Source organism: Ips typographus, linkage group LG11 (genome assembly GCF_016097725.1).
Source record: "Ips typographus isolate SLU linkage group LG11, UJ_Ityp_2.0, whole genome shotgun sequence".
In the NCBI taxonomy this organism is placed as follows: Eukaryota; Metazoa; Arthropoda; class Insecta; order Coleoptera; family Curculionidae; genus Ips; species Ips typographus.
Window position 1 is genome coordinate 8,723,041 of NC_138432.1, and position 15,256 is coordinate 8,738,296.

General features: G+C 33.4%; 2 protein-coding genes across 4 annotated transcripts in view; both read left to right on the forward strand.

Annotated features, from left to right (window-relative positions):
* The first annotated feature begins 1,455 nt into the window (after nucleotides 1-1,455).
* e (nonribosomal peptide synthetase ebony) lies at nucleotides 1,456-7,204 on the forward strand. The gene is made up of 15 exons (XM_081990304.1): nucleotides 1,456-1,709; nucleotides 3,176-3,307; nucleotides 3,365-3,518; nucleotides 3,574-3,704; nucleotides 3,933-4,097; nucleotides 4,492-4,718; nucleotides 4,877-4,939; nucleotides 4,991-5,324; nucleotides 5,381-5,577; nucleotides 5,627-5,861; nucleotides 5,913-6,125; nucleotides 6,176-6,311; nucleotides 6,370-6,633; nucleotides 6,691-6,874; nucleotides 6,926-7,204. Exons 2-15 carry the CDS (start codon nucleotides 3,178-3,180, stop codon nucleotides 7,064-7,066), a joined length of 2,574 nt encoding a protein of 857 aa, XP_081846430.1. The 5' UTR covers nucleotides 1,456-1,709; nucleotides 3,176-3,177; the 3' UTR covers nucleotides 7,067-7,204.
* Nucleotides 7,205-7,252: 48 nt separating this feature from the next.
* The window catches only part of ETHR (ecdysis triggering hormone receptor), a 37,131-nt gene continuing 29,127 nt past the window's right edge, over nucleotides 7,253-15,256 (forward strand). For 2 of the 3 annotated variants that reach the window (XM_081990308.1, XM_081990307.1), the window contains exons 1-2: nucleotides 7,253-9,931; nucleotides 12,374-12,653. In XM_081990308.1, coding sequence (XP_081846434.1) covers nucleotides 12,438-12,653 — 216 coding nt within the window. In that variant the 5' untranslated portion in view covers nucleotides 7,253-9,931; nucleotides 12,374-12,437. The remainder of the gene's footprint in view (nucleotides 9,932-12,373; nucleotides 12,654-15,256) is intronic. The other variant, XM_081990306.1, reaches the window with a different exon arrangement.

The following is a 15,256-nucleotide window of genomic DNA, read 5'->3' on the forward strand; positions in this document are numbered from 1 at the left end:
CAATTTAGAACAATATACGATTAGTTTGGTTTGAATTTTACATAGAGGCCGCAGAGAACTGCATCAAACCAATTTAATACGGTTGCAATTTTTCAATTACGCACATTGAATTAGTTTATTAGTTTGAATGAAAACACAATTAGATTACTTAAACGTATAATTGACTAAATCCTTATTAATCTTTATATTTAGTTACTCGTCCAACCAAATAACATTTATAATCAATCATAACAAATATTGCGTTAGATAATAATTATAATTGATTTTGATGTTATGTGATGAGGTATTTATATTGCATCAGAAATTCTCCAAAAAAAAAAACTTAATTAGAGGAAAAAGGTTTGCTAGAGAACATGGTTTAGATGCCATTGAAATGCTGTAGCTATTTACAGGCCAAGGATTTTAAAACAATTTAAAAGAATGACTTTGTTTATAATAATGAGGTAGAGCTAATAAAATGTATAATTAAATCAATGCATAATTTTAATTTTTAATTATAATTGTCATTTTTTCTTGAATAAACTGCACACATTTTTCCGAGTAAAGCATTCTTAAGTCGAAATTTAAAAACGTATAATGACTTCTTGGTGCCTACCTAATGAGGGTTGGTACCATTTGCGTACATTTTATATACCTGTAAATCGTTATGATTTATTTACAAATTTTAAACTTTTATTGTCCACTAACAAACAAGTTTTAGAAGAGAATGGTAAATGATTTACCCTGTATAGCCAGGAATCGATTTTGAGATAACTTTTTGAGAAAACAATAAACGACTGCTGTAGTGACAAAAGTAGTACAGTGACAAAAGTAATAACCATTTAAGTAGAAATTGTTAAAAAATCTTTGGTCGATAGTGAGAAATTTTAAATGCAAAATTTAAAAGAATAGTTGACATTCACAAGTGAGACAATTAAGTTTCTCGGTTAAAAGTTGCTAATAAATTATTAAGTCGACATGTAGGAATGTTTGAAATGAACATTTTTAAACTCATTTGTATTCTATGTTCAAAAATATGGTCATCACCACACTCATTATATCTAAACTTGTTACATATTTTAAAAAACATTTTTTTGTCATGTCATGTGTTGTAATTCAAGGTTCACTCGTTTTCGAAGTTCTTAGTAAAGTAAGTAAATTGACCAAGGAAGGAAATTAACAGTAAAAGGTACTAAAAGAGTTAATTAAATCAGTTTCTATTAAATTTGTTATTGTGTTACAAGTAAAATGTAAATTAATCTCCCCAGTAGTGATATTTTATGTTGATGGCAGGTTAATAACTACTAACTGGAATTTGTAAAACTGTATCAGAGGAAATACAGCAATAGGAAATCCCATCGGTATAACCAATCATTAAATGAGCAATTTTTCGATGAACCTTTTAGCAGAGGAATTTCGTAAAAATCTCAGTGGTCTGGTAAACTTGAAGGGGAATCCTGCTGATTGTTAAATCACCCAAGTACTACTTGCTCACGCATTTTCCCCTACCATGAATTCAAAAAATCGCAGTTCGAATTACACATGAATATAGTCCGGTCTTTGTCTATATCTCGGTTAAAGACAAGGCTGAAAAACCAATTTATCGACATTAGTTAATATGCCCATTGGTTGGTCAATTGACTTGTTTATTTTGAATTTGCGCGTCTTGCAGTGAACGTGTGGTATCAGTGTTTTGCCCAGTTTTTGTTGTTGTTTTTGAACATCTTAAAGTAAGTGGAAATAGTACTTTTGTAAGTAATTTTACAGCAAAAAAATTAAAAATAATCAATGTGGTGTCAAAAGGCTGACTTTTTTTATTTTTAAGTTTTATCCAAAAAAAATTTTTACCTACTACCTTACCTATTTTTAGTGTTTAATATATCCACCAGCATAGTAAGTATAATATTATTAAACAAAGTTTTCATTAATTCATCAAATTTTAAATCTAAAATAATGACGTATCATGGTTTAATACCCTTATATGGGTGAAATTGTGCTTTTAACAGCAAGTTTAACATTCGAGCAAAAAAACAGAAAATATTAAAAATGTAAGGTTTTATATAAAAATTTTAAAATTTATTTATAAAAATAATAAATTTAATTTTAAATTCCACTCATTTTGACTGCAACAAAATAGTACAGCACTACATTCGATAATCAAGAAAACTCTTTTATAAATATGAATATATGTAGATAAAGTGATTGCAAAATCAATGCTCTTAACTGTATAAATTATAAATATTCATTAAAAATACGTTCTAATATAATTTACAATGTATGAATGTATTCCTTCCTTGTAGATACAATTATAAGCATTACTCTTCATACGGGGATTTTAAATACAACAGCAAGATTTTATAGGAAATGCATGGTGGTGGCAAAACAATTATTCTTTACTTGTAATTACCGTTTTACCTTGAATATGTAGAAAGTTTCTTAAACCCCAAGCAAGATTTGTAGGTAAATGCGCAGTTTAGTTTTGTTGTTCTAGGTTATTTTGTAAATACGGCGGATACCAAAAAAATTCGAATGACTGACCGGCCATGTCAATAATATGATTCGAGGAAAAGTAACGAAAAACTACCATTGGTATTCTTGACCCAGATAGCAAACCAGCGTTAAAACGTACCCTTCATATATTTTTAATATGCACAAGTAACAGTACAGATTTGTTTATTATACTTAACATCCTTCGTAACGGGCACAAGGTAAATTTAAATTATTTCCTACTTCTTGTACGAAATGGAAACTTCCCTTTTTCGTAACAACCAACATTCACTCATATACTTTACGTTTCCAATGGAAGAATAACAAAATAGAATTAAGAAACTGTATAAAGTAATAAGGTAAAGTTTAGAATAGGTCTTTCCAACAATCATTTCTTAACAAATAAGCCAAGTGCATGTTATTGATTGATATACATGAAACCCTAAAATATGATGAGGAAACACCCGGTATATTGAAAAAAAAAAATGATAAATTGAACAGTCATTATCATGGTCATAAATTACTAAAAGAAATTGCTATTTTTAAACTGTAGACAATGATCAAATAACTGCATAGTTATGCAGTAAACACCAATTAGTTTTAGAATAATTAACTAAATTATGTTACTATTGTCTTCGTTTTATTGTTTCTCAATGATTTAGTACTTTACTGTTAATCACTATACTGGCAATTAAATAAATTGTTATAGAAATGGGCACCCTTCATCAATTATCGATAATCAAAGGACCCACCAGACCATTACAGCCTGGGTTACTCGATAATTTATTCACACAAATAGCTACCGGACCTCAGAAGAACAACACTGCAATAATATACAAAGGTAATTCTAAATCTGTTTTCAATTAATTCCGTAGTTCTGATTACGGTTTTGTCTCAGAAAATGATCAAACCCGGCATCATACCTACGAGCAAATTGATAAACTCACCAATCAGATTGCCAGAACTATTCAACAAACCATTAAACAGAACGAGTTGCCTAAAAATCAGGATGGGGATTATATTGTGGCTGTTAATATGCATCCAAGTGACAGGTGAGTATTTTTATTTGTATAATATTTTTTAACAAGTTTTTTTCTTAAATATTAGCTTGGTGATTGTGCTGCTTTCTATATGGAAGTCGGGCTGCGCCTATTTGCCCCTGGATCACGCTTTTCCAGGTCCAAGGATCGAGCATATAATACGCGAATCCAGACCAGTTTTAGTAATTCACGATGAAGGTAATGTTAAATAAAGCCATTTGTGCCTAAAACATAACATTGCAATAATACACCTTCCTATAGTTTGTTTTAACATAAAAATATGTATACTCTTTCTCGATTGTAAATGACAATACATAATTACTACTTTACGTGCATTGTGAGCAAATATCTAGGATGTAGAAAACAGCGCTTTATGCATGCATTGAAGGTTGACAATAAATTCACTATTTCTACATGATTTTGCAGATTCTGAATTCTACTTGAACACTTCAAAACTATCATGGAATGACATGCTTCTACTCAGCCAGTGCCAATTGGACACCTCACTCTCTGAAACCGAAAAACTTCAGCATGAAAAAGATGACCTTGCTATTGTCTTGTACACTTCAGGAAGTACCGGAATACCTAAAGGTAACAAGGAATTTAAAAATGGTTAATTAAGAGGTGGTAAGTTTACTACTACGTAACGCAAGTACATTATGATCGTAATTTATTAACTGCTAATTAATTCTCTACAAGAAAAACCGGATTGAAAATTATAAACCTGGGCATAAAAACGTGTTGGGAATTTTTATGAATGGATGTCCAAATAAGGGATTAAATCATATGTAATCAACCAGATTTACACACTGGTACACAATAGGTAGAAATTAAATCAAGTGTCTTGGATCTCTGAACTGATAGCAGGAGAATGCATTTATTACAATCAAAATGCGCAGAATGTTTTTTTTTTAGAAAACAAGCATTGTCCCTTTAAGCCTGTTTTAGAAAACTTTATATGACACAGAATTTTCTGTTTTGCTAGGTGTTAGACTTCCACATCGCGTAATCCTAAACAGACTACAATGGCAGTTTAGAAGCTTTCCTTACAGCCAAACAGAAAAAGTGTGCGTTTTTAAAACAGCTTTAACTTTTGTGGATAGCGTTTGCGAAATCTGGGGTCCATTAATCAACGGCCTGTCAATCCTGGTCGTTCCTAAAGCTCTAACCAAAGACCCTGAAAAACTCGTCAATTTAATTGACGAATATCAGGTTTGTAGTTTTATTTTTGGTAGAAAGTTTTAATCGAATTAAAGTCAACAAGTTCATGAAAATTCTGCATTAATTAATCTCTTTTAAAACTTCCAAACTTATTAAGAGGGTTCCCCAGATAACTGCAATTTGAATAAGAAACTTTTTTAATATTGTAGATTGAACGGCTCGTTTTAGTGCCCTCGCTCTTGAGAAGTCTTTTGCTCTATCTTGGATTACAAGTAAGGCTCATTAATCAATTAAAACGATTTTGTTGTTAACAATCGTTATAGGGTACCAACAAAAACTCTTTGAAATCCTTGAAAACTTGGGTGTGTTCTGGTGAACCTTTGGCCGTTTCGCTGGCCGAAGAGTTTTTCCAACATTTTGACGAAAACAGGCACAAACTGTGCAATTTTTATGGAAGCACCGAAATTATGGGTGATGTGACCTATCACGTGATTGAAGGGCCGCAGCAATTGATGGAATACCCTAAAGTACCGATAGGGATGCCTTTGGACAACACTGTGCTGTATTTGATGGACAAGGATTTCAGACCGGTTAAAGCAGGAGATGTTGGGGAACTTTTTGTTGCTGGTTTAAATTTAGCTGCTGGTTATGTCAATGGTAATTTTGTTGGTTTTTTAGGTTTGAAAAAAGGGGTAAATAAAGTCAATTTTTAGGCAGGGATCCGGACAAATTCATTGATAACCCTTTGGCTATTGATCCTACATTTTCCAAACTTTATCGCACAGGTGACTATGCTAAAATTGAAAAAGGAACTTTGCTGTATGAAGGAAGAACTGATTCGCAAGTCAAAATTCGGGGTCACAGAGTGGACTTGTCTGAAGTAGAGAAAGCTGTTGCTAGCGTTGAAGGAGTAAGTTTGCTTACTTCAGACTTAACTGATACTAAAACGGTTATTTAAGGTGGAAAAAGCTGTGGTTCTTTGCTACAAACCTGGTGAAATCAATCAAGCCCTTTTGGGTTTTGTTACAACCAAAAATTTACTGAGCGAGCATCAGATTGAGGTGGCCCTTAGGGACAAACTGACCAGCTACATGATTCCTCAAGTAATTTTAGTGGAAAACGTTCCATTGTTGGTAAATGGAAAAATCGATAGGCAGGCATTATTAAAAATGTATGAAAATACCAACAACAATGGTAAGTCCTAATTATTGGTCTAAGATATTTTTAAAGCATGGTGGATTTTAGATGACTCAGCTCTTGAGATAGAGATCAGCTACGAAGGAGTACCACCTTACCAACAAAAAGCTGCAAAAGACTTGTTTGAAACTGTGGCAGCTATCTTGGGACGGTCTGCAAGAAGTTGCATTTCGATTAATGCTAATTTCTATGAAATTGGTGGAAACTCACTCAATTCAATTTTTACCATATCACGACTCACTGAAAAAGGATATCAAATAAGTAAGTGACAATTACATAAATATGTGGTGGATAAACTAATCTTCTTTCAGACATTGGAGATTTTATATCAGCCATTGACTTTGGTGAAGTGTTGCAAAGAATGACCGAAGACACCATAATCACCAAACAACCGCCTAGTTTTCAGGCTGAACTTTTGAATTCTCAACACAAAAGTGCAGTTTTCTCGTAAGTCGGTTACAACCACACTATACACGACCCACAACAACGTTCTTTAAATCACCAGAATGGTAGCATCCAGTTTCTACCAAAAAGCTGACTTGGAGCAGTGGATAATATCCGAAATTTCACTGACAGACTACCAAATCCTAATGGAAGCACTGTGGGAGCCTTTGCTAGAAAAGAACCTCAGTTTTATAGCCAGGAATGAGTCGGGTAAAATTTGCGGGGTGGCTTTAAACTTTGACGCTCATGATGAACCGGAAGTGGAAATCACCTCAAAACTAACTGTGATATTTGAGTTTTTGGAAAATGTTGAGGGTCCAGTCAGGTATTTGACTTCAAAGTTCAGTTTCAGAATGGATTTGAATGAATCAATCATTTGCAGAGACAACCAGTTACCACAAGGGAAAGGTAAAGTGCTGCATTCCTTTATGATGGCCACTGATTCCTCGTTAACACCCAGAGAAAACGTTGCCGTTTTCCAATTTATGGAAAGCGAGAACCTTAAACTAGCCAAAGATAGAGGATTTGCAGGAATATTCACTACAAACACCAGTCCTTTGACTCAAGTAGGTTTAGTGTTACATTTTAATAGTGTGGAGTTAAACAGACATTTTTAGCAACTTGGAAATGACGTCTACAAGTACCAAACCATGCTGGACTTTCAGGTTAATCAGTATGTGGCTAGTGATGGTACCAAACCATTTGGACTGGCTCCTGACAGTCAGAGAGTTATAGTTCATTGGAAACCACTTGAATAATTTTTGCTCATTTGTTTTATATTTAGATTTGTAGGAATTGTTAAATACGCATAAACAACATTATTTATTGAAGCTTCTGTGGTAGTAATTAGGTTTTTTTGTGTACTCACAAGACAAATTAGAGCAGTACAAATAAGATTGCAATTATTTCAATTTAAATCTTGATAGTCGAAGAGAAAGTAATATACTATGTGTTAGTTTACCAGTTTCACTAAAATTACAAGGAGGACAGCAAACATAGACAAATATCCCACATTAATCAAAGTCGTTCTAAACAAGGGGGATGCTTGGCCCCTAAGAGAAAAAATCAATTTTTTGATGTCCCACATCCAATTCAATCTACATAAATTTACAAACCTCAAAAGCTAATAAAGAAAAGTGCATCGAATGCTAATTTACTCGACATGTCAGAGTAATGGTGTTTTGTCTGTTTGCTTTTTTAGGGATTTATCACTATGAGTGACAGTCTGGATGACCTGAATAATGAAGTTACAGGTTTAACAACTCGATTTTAATCTCGTTCAGTTAATCTAAAATTCCTATGGGGAATTTCAAGTGTTTTAGTCGGTTGGTTTGGTAAACGTTTTACTTTAATTAACATCATTCTTCTGCTCCGATACCATGAAGCAGTTATAGTTCTTGTACATAATTGACTACCCAAGAAGTTATGTTTTTAACGAACTTTTGACACAACAATGTGACCACTTCCAGCTCTCAATAAACGAAATAAATCTAGAACAAAGGAGAATTCAATTATCTCAGCGTGCGATTTAACTCTGAAGGTCTTGTCAGCGGGTGGTGCAGATTCAACTTCAGGAACGAGCTGCAGGACATTTCCCTTCAATATGGTCGTCTGACCGTTATTTCAGCCAGCTACGTCAAATATTTTTTAAGGTCGCTATTTGCGGTTAAAGCTTTCCCGGAATGCCAAATTTGCGAAACAATTATGAAAAAGCACGGAAAGCTTCAAAAACGCCATCACACACGACTTTGATGTTTTTGTGTAAATACCTGAAAGTCACTTTTTATAGGTTTGCTTTACTGGAAAATCAACACTTTTGACCTGTCAATTTCAAATAAAAGCACCGTATAAATATTCAATACGTCAAGAAATCAGAAAGTTATATGTATACATACATGTTATGTTATGTTAAAATGTAGTAGTAGTAGTCTAGTAGTAGTAAATAAAGCTGGATAAGATAAAAGAACCATTTCAGAATTTTAACTAAAGATTGCATTTTGTTCGGTTTTTCTCTGTTGCTGCCACAACCAACAGTTTGGTCATTTTTAGCTTGACATTTTCCTTTCTTAAATTCGATTTGCAATAGATCACTAAAACGAGAACAAGAAGTAGTTTACCTACGACCTCAGTGTAAATAGCTAGTTACGCATAGTTTTCCGTTACGTAATGAACCTCTTTACACACAGTTGTAAAAAAAACGCACAGTTTTAAGGTGGGCCACAAACTATCGCTTTAATGCTGGGAAAAATTTATTTGGTTTACATTTCTTCCTTTATCACTTCGTCTAGAATATTATCTGCAATAGCAAACACAAACACACCATAAATAATTATTTTAAGAACAACTTTAATAATTATTTAAGTAACATGATTTGTGAATTTTTTTTATTACGTTATTATTCTTTTCTTTAGTGGCATAATACCTATGATTAGTACAAATCTGATGTCAATACGTTGAAAATATACTTTTTTAATGAAAAGTTACTCTGAGTTATATGAATTGCGAAAAGAGGACTTTCCATAGTACGTCACACGTGCTCTAAGGCATTTTACGCACTCATGGAATTATTACATTACACACTCGCGGCTTTGTGCATAACTTTTTCCATATCGTGCGTAAAATGCTTTTTACAGCACTAGTTACGTAATATACTATTAAATTATTCATGTTTAAAATAAAAAGCTATGCAAACTTTGATAGAATTTTGATTCAGTTTTAATGCAGTGGTCGACTAAGGTAATAAATTTCATAGAGTTTTCAAAGACTTTAAACCAACCACTTTATTTAAGAACCTATTACTTACAGCTATAAAGTCAAACGAATAAAATTTTAGAAAAATAATCCAACATTGTAATTGCCTATTCGAATCACAGCTAGTTGCAAAACAGTTTGACCTAGCATCGATTTATTGACTCCGTTAATTTTGCTCTATTTGTTGCTGACGAAGCGTATTTAATTCAGGTCCGCCATAAAGCTTGAATATCCCAATGTTCAATGGGCGTAATAGGTGGAATATTAAATGACCACTATTAATAAATTGCACGCTAAAATGAGCAATCAATTTCTTGTATAGCTTTCCAACAGGATATTTTTTAAGTTAACACTACAATTTACAACGAAATTGACTCCAAATAGAAGTAATTTCTTTTATAATTTAAAATGATCCCTTTCTTGAAATCCATTAAATACACTGGAAATCACCAGTAATGAACAGTATTTCCTGGGGAATGTTTGTACCTCTCCAATTCATCCCAATCAAAGACTAGTCTCAGCGGGTGACATCCGGAAAAGAAGAGCAGCTTTTGGGGTAGAGAGCTTTTCCGTCCAACGCGTTTACGAGATACGAAAGCTTCGTCCTGATGAATGAAAAGTCGAAAAGAGACGCGAAACGGACGCGAATCAGTTTGTTTTTAACGGGGCCCCGGACGGCACTTCCTGCTGAAAGCGCTCCTGCTGATGCCGGTTTTGTTCGCGGTTTTTCGCGCCCAAATTGTTTCAGTCCGGGATTTGCATTTTAGTCGTTTTTTCGTCTGGGAACGATAAGAAAGTATCAAAGCAGGATGAGTGTGAACTTGGAATTCCCTGTTATGATGTGAACTGTTGTACTCGAAGGAAATGGCAATGTAAGTCTAAAAAATATTAGCATAATTAAAAAAATAATACATTTTAAAATTTATGGTTTACGATTCAAAGATTAAGCAAATATTATTAGTTTCTGAAGGCGTAAATGTCACTCGTATATTTCGGTCAAACGTTTGAACATTTTCTGGAAACGTCAATGCGAATTTGAAATCTCCTAATTAACATTTACGACGCAATTTACGGTTATTTTTCAGCAATCCAAATTTAGGAACTGTAAAGGAAATGACACAATTTAGTATTCTTAATCATTAATGTGAATATCTCAATTTAACCTAAATCTTCACTAATTGCTCAATTAAATATTATTCGCTAATTTATTCCGAAATTAAGTTCAAATTATCTTTCTTGTATCCTCTTATTTTTACCTTTGATCTTTTCACAGCTTGGTTAAATGCTGTAACGTGTAACTAAGAAGGTCAAACACGTAGTTTTTGTAGTGGTAAAAAATTACTGAAACTTTTTCAATTCTCTAAGCCATGATTTGACAGATTTTTTGTGCAAAAAGTTTGTAATTCCTGTAGGAGACATTGTATCGATAGTTTGGGAAACTCAACAAATCACACAATTTTTGCAGTTAAGTTAATTATTTTTTTAGATTAATCTGTCAGTCAAAAGAAAATCTTGGAATTGTTGAAAAAAAAAACAACAGTACAGTTCATTGACTGTACATAATAATGATCAGTCTAATGGATAAATCTATTCGTTTTTGTGGGTTTGGCTTAAAAATACCCATCTGAACAGGAAAAATAACAAATCACCGGCCTGTCATGTTTCTGTGTGTAACGTGTTAATCATACGAAAAAACGCCAGGAATTTGGCAAATTTGCATTTGTCGCGCGTTTATTCCCGGACCGATTCCTGGATTAAAAAATAATACAAGCCAAGTACTATTTTTACGATGTCCGGCTAATTAAGTGTTTCCCTTTTGCCACGACAAAATAACATTAAACATAAAAACGTAATAATTTTTAGTTTAAAAGAAACACGACGCGGATTAATCGGTTCCTGTCCGATGTTTTATTTTATTAATGTTCCCTGGTGTTGTCACTTTTGCGTTTGAAAAGAGAAAACTGTCATTGAAAGAGTAGGTCATGCTGAATTGCTTAGAAAAGCTTCTTAGTCAATGTTTAGCTGAAAAATGCTATTTTGAAAATTCTGTGAATGTGGGGTTTCTATTGAAATTATGGTTTTGGCAGAAACACTGTTCCAGAAAAATCAAGTAAATGTTTGGTTTGGTTCAAAAAGGCAATCTAACATGTGTGGAAAATGTCTAATTTAAATCGTTTACAGAAAACGTAGAAACGGTCCACATTCTACTACTGTAAGTTCTTGTATGATCTCTGGTGGGATGTTCTAAAACTTTGGGGTTAAATATGCCCTAAGAGAGAGTCGCTGCCATTAAAAGTTTCCGAATTGACACCTTCGTATCGGCTTATCCCAGAAACACCAAATACCCGAAATTTCGATTTAACTTTAAGCTGGAGATTTGGGCATCCCCGAGCGACCTCAAAACCGTAGGGCGAGTGGAAACAGTTACTTACAAACCCACTTTACCGCCCCATTTAATTCGGATTTCTTTTGTGGAGTACACGACATTAAGACACTCAGATTCCTTCAAGTGCGCTTTGCGATAATGGACGATCATTAAAGCGTATGATATTGGTCTTTCCGGACTGGAAAACCAAAAGTTTAAGAAGTCGTTTCTGTTAATCGCAGAGCTGGATAAATTTTCCTATTACAGGAACATACAAGTAATACATAACATGGCTTAAAGAGATTATGATTTTTCTGTTGTTTTCAGTAGCAATTCTTGATACTAGTGGTGCTAATAACAATCATTGTTTATACCTCATAATATTTATTACATGCAAGGTACATATTTGAATACTTTTAATACTACTGCCAATGCAATCGTGTTCCTAAAGTGGATTGGCTATTCCCTTATTGGCTATTTTCATGAACCTTTCCTGGGGGTCTGAAAATAGACCTAAAAGTGCGAAAATTTATTTTATTAACTAAACCGAGTACTTTTCAACACTTTTTGCAAAATAGGCTTTAAGCCAGGAAGGGAAACATCTCTATATTGTTAATGAAGTTCCAGAAAAGGAAAAACTGTTTCAAGGAATGAACCTAAATAAGCACCATTAGCATTTTTCCTTCCCTCCTTTAATATGTCAAGATTTTTCTTAGTTACGTGTCAAATCTCAGGAGAGAGATGATAAACGACATTCCTTTTTTTCATCTCATACCCTTACTTGCAAAGGCGTAAACTCAAAATTAAAACGTTAAGTTGAAAGGAATAACCCATTACCTTCCTTCAAAATGCCGTAGTTTGTACCGTAATTACACCGACACAGCTGTCGTTAATGTTAACAACAAAACTTTACTAACCCTTAACCCAAAAATGTTGGTTTTTGTTTCAGAATTACGGGGTTGATCTAAAAAGTTTCCGGCACAACGACAGCCACCACTCTAGCGAACGATGACATGATCGCGCTCATATCGGCGCTGGCCACGCCCATAGCGTTTAACGTCAGCGCCCACGATTTCAATGTAACTACAGTCAGCTACAGCTACTTATATTCGGGTAGCACCCCAGACAGTTTTGGTGCCAATGGAAGTTTTACGGGTAACGCTAGTTACAATGGTAGTATAGAGTATGGAAGTCCGGTGTTTCCCAGCTACATTAGAACCACATCCATGGTAAGATGTTTGTTTAGTACGATCAAGTAAAATCAGACTAGATCAAAGTGAAGTCATTCTTATCCATTTTTAAGAAAGATTCTATATTATAGAACTGTTGGAGTTCTGTAAGTTTCTTCTGGGTAAATGAGATGCAGCAGGAATTTCTATATCTTAGATGATTTATTCTTAAGCTTGATGAAATTTGGTAAGGGAGTTTTAAAAGTATTCCACTTTAGAGTTGAATTTTGAATAACTGTTTGAAAAATGTTCTGATTTTTAGTAATGATACTATTCAGAGCTGTTCATGCTCCTTCACATTATGAAAATTGCTCAAAAAGATAATTATTAGAGTTAAAAATCAAGCAAACCTAAATCTCTGACCACTTGCTTATTAATTCATAAGAAGGTCATAAGTACCAAATGACCGTAGATAGCAAAATAAGGCCTTTAAACAGGATAAGTTTAGAAAATTGGTCTTGCTGATCTTTTTTTGATCAAATACATTAAAAATCTTACTTACTTGCTTACACACCCTGTACAGGGTGGGCATTTTTCGTTGGTTCTACGGCGTACAAAGCAATAGATAGAAAAAAGTAAGATATTTATTGTGAGCTCAATTTTGGACAGTAGTCTGTTTTTCCAATCAGAATTGATCTGTCTTCATAAGTTTCGGATATACAGAGAATTTTTGGAAAGTTGCCATATGCGATTCTATGCGATATCTGAGCTGTCCTTTAAGTTAACAAAAAACTGAATACTGCTTATAATTTCAAAGTTGTTGACGTAAGTCACTTTTATTCTTGGGAAACACCCTATATCTTATTAATTTATTGAATAGCTCATTTTAAGCTGATTCCAATAATATACAGTTTTATATACTCATCTCTACTATTTTCTAAAATATTAATAAAAAATTGTTTTCTCCATAAAAGAAACAATGTAGAGAGAGAGATTGCCTGGTGAATTTTGAAGTTCAATTATTTTTGGGCTTGCAACACTGTAGAGGCCGGTTGACACCTGTCTAAAACAGTCACGTGATTGAAAATGTAGTTTAAACTTTGAAAAATTGGAAAATCAAATTTAGACATTTGCAAGAGTTGAAATTATCAAATTCACGTCACATAACCTTGATAATCCAATTTTTTAGCTTGCAACACTGTAAAAGCCGGTTGAGATTTGTCAAAAACAGTCACGTGATTGAAAATGTAGTTTAAAGTTTGAAAATTTGAAAAATCAAATTTAGACATTTGCAAGAGTTGAAATTGTCAAATTCACGTCACATGACCTTGATAATGCAATTTTTGAGCTTGCAACACTCTAGAGGCCGGTTGACACCTGTCAAAAACAGTCACGTGGTTAAAAATGTAGTTTTAAACTTTGAAAATTTGGAAAATCAAATTTAGACATTTGCAAGAGTTGAAATTGTCAAATTCACGTCACATGACCCTGATAATACAATTTTTGAGCTTGCAACACTGTAAAAGCCGGTTGAGATTTGTCAACCACAGTCACGTGATTGAAAATGTAGTTTAAAGTTTGAAAAATTGGAAAATCAAATTTAGACATTTGCAAGAGTTGAAATTGTAAAATTCACGTCATATGACCATGATAATGCAATTTTTGAGTTGGCAACACTGTAAAAGCCGATTGAGATCTGTCAAAAACAGTCACGTGACCTTCAAAAAGGTTGTTCAAACGTTGCAAAATTGGTAAATTAAATGTAGACAGCTGCAAAAGTTATAATTGTAAAAGACGTGTCAACGCGACTGTGATAATCCAATTTTTGACTTTGCAACAATGTAGAGGCCGGTTGACACCTGTCAAAAACAGTCATGTGGTTAAAAATGTAGTTTAAACTTTAAAAATTTGGAAAATCAAATTTAGACATTTGCAAGAGTTGAAATTGTAAAATCCACGTCACATGACCTTGATAATGCAATTTTTGAGCTTGCAACACTGTAGAAGCCGGTTGACACCTGTCAAAAACAGTCACGTGACCTTCAAAATGTTATTCAAACGTTGCAAAATTGGTAAATTAAATGTAGACAGCTGCAAAAGTTATAATTGTAAAAGACGTGTCAACGCGACTGTGATAATCCAATTTTTGACTTGTAAATGCCAGTTGACATCTGTCGAAAAGAGTCACGTGACATTGAAAATGTAGTTAAAACTTAAAACAATTGGTAAATAAAGTTTAGACAGTTGCAAAAGCTGAAATTGTAAAATGCACGACACGTGACGTTGGTAATGCAATTTTGAACTTGCAATACTGCGATAGGCAGTTGACACCTGTCAAAAACACCTGTCACATGATAACAGTTGTAAAAAAAATTATAAGTAATATTTATACTAGTATTTTTAATGGGTTTTAAAAATATAAAGATGAAAATAATATATTTCTTAGATTCAGTAACTGCGATCTCTTTCTAACATACAGTTTTTTTATATATATTTTATTTTTATTGGAATCAGCTTAAAGAGAGCTATCCAATAATATATAGGGTGTTTCTTAAAAAGTGACTTACGTCAACAACATCAAAGTTCAATACTCAAGTCAAGAACTGACTGATTTTCCATCCTGTAGAATTCTTTTATGTAGTTGAAATCTCTTAACATTTTCT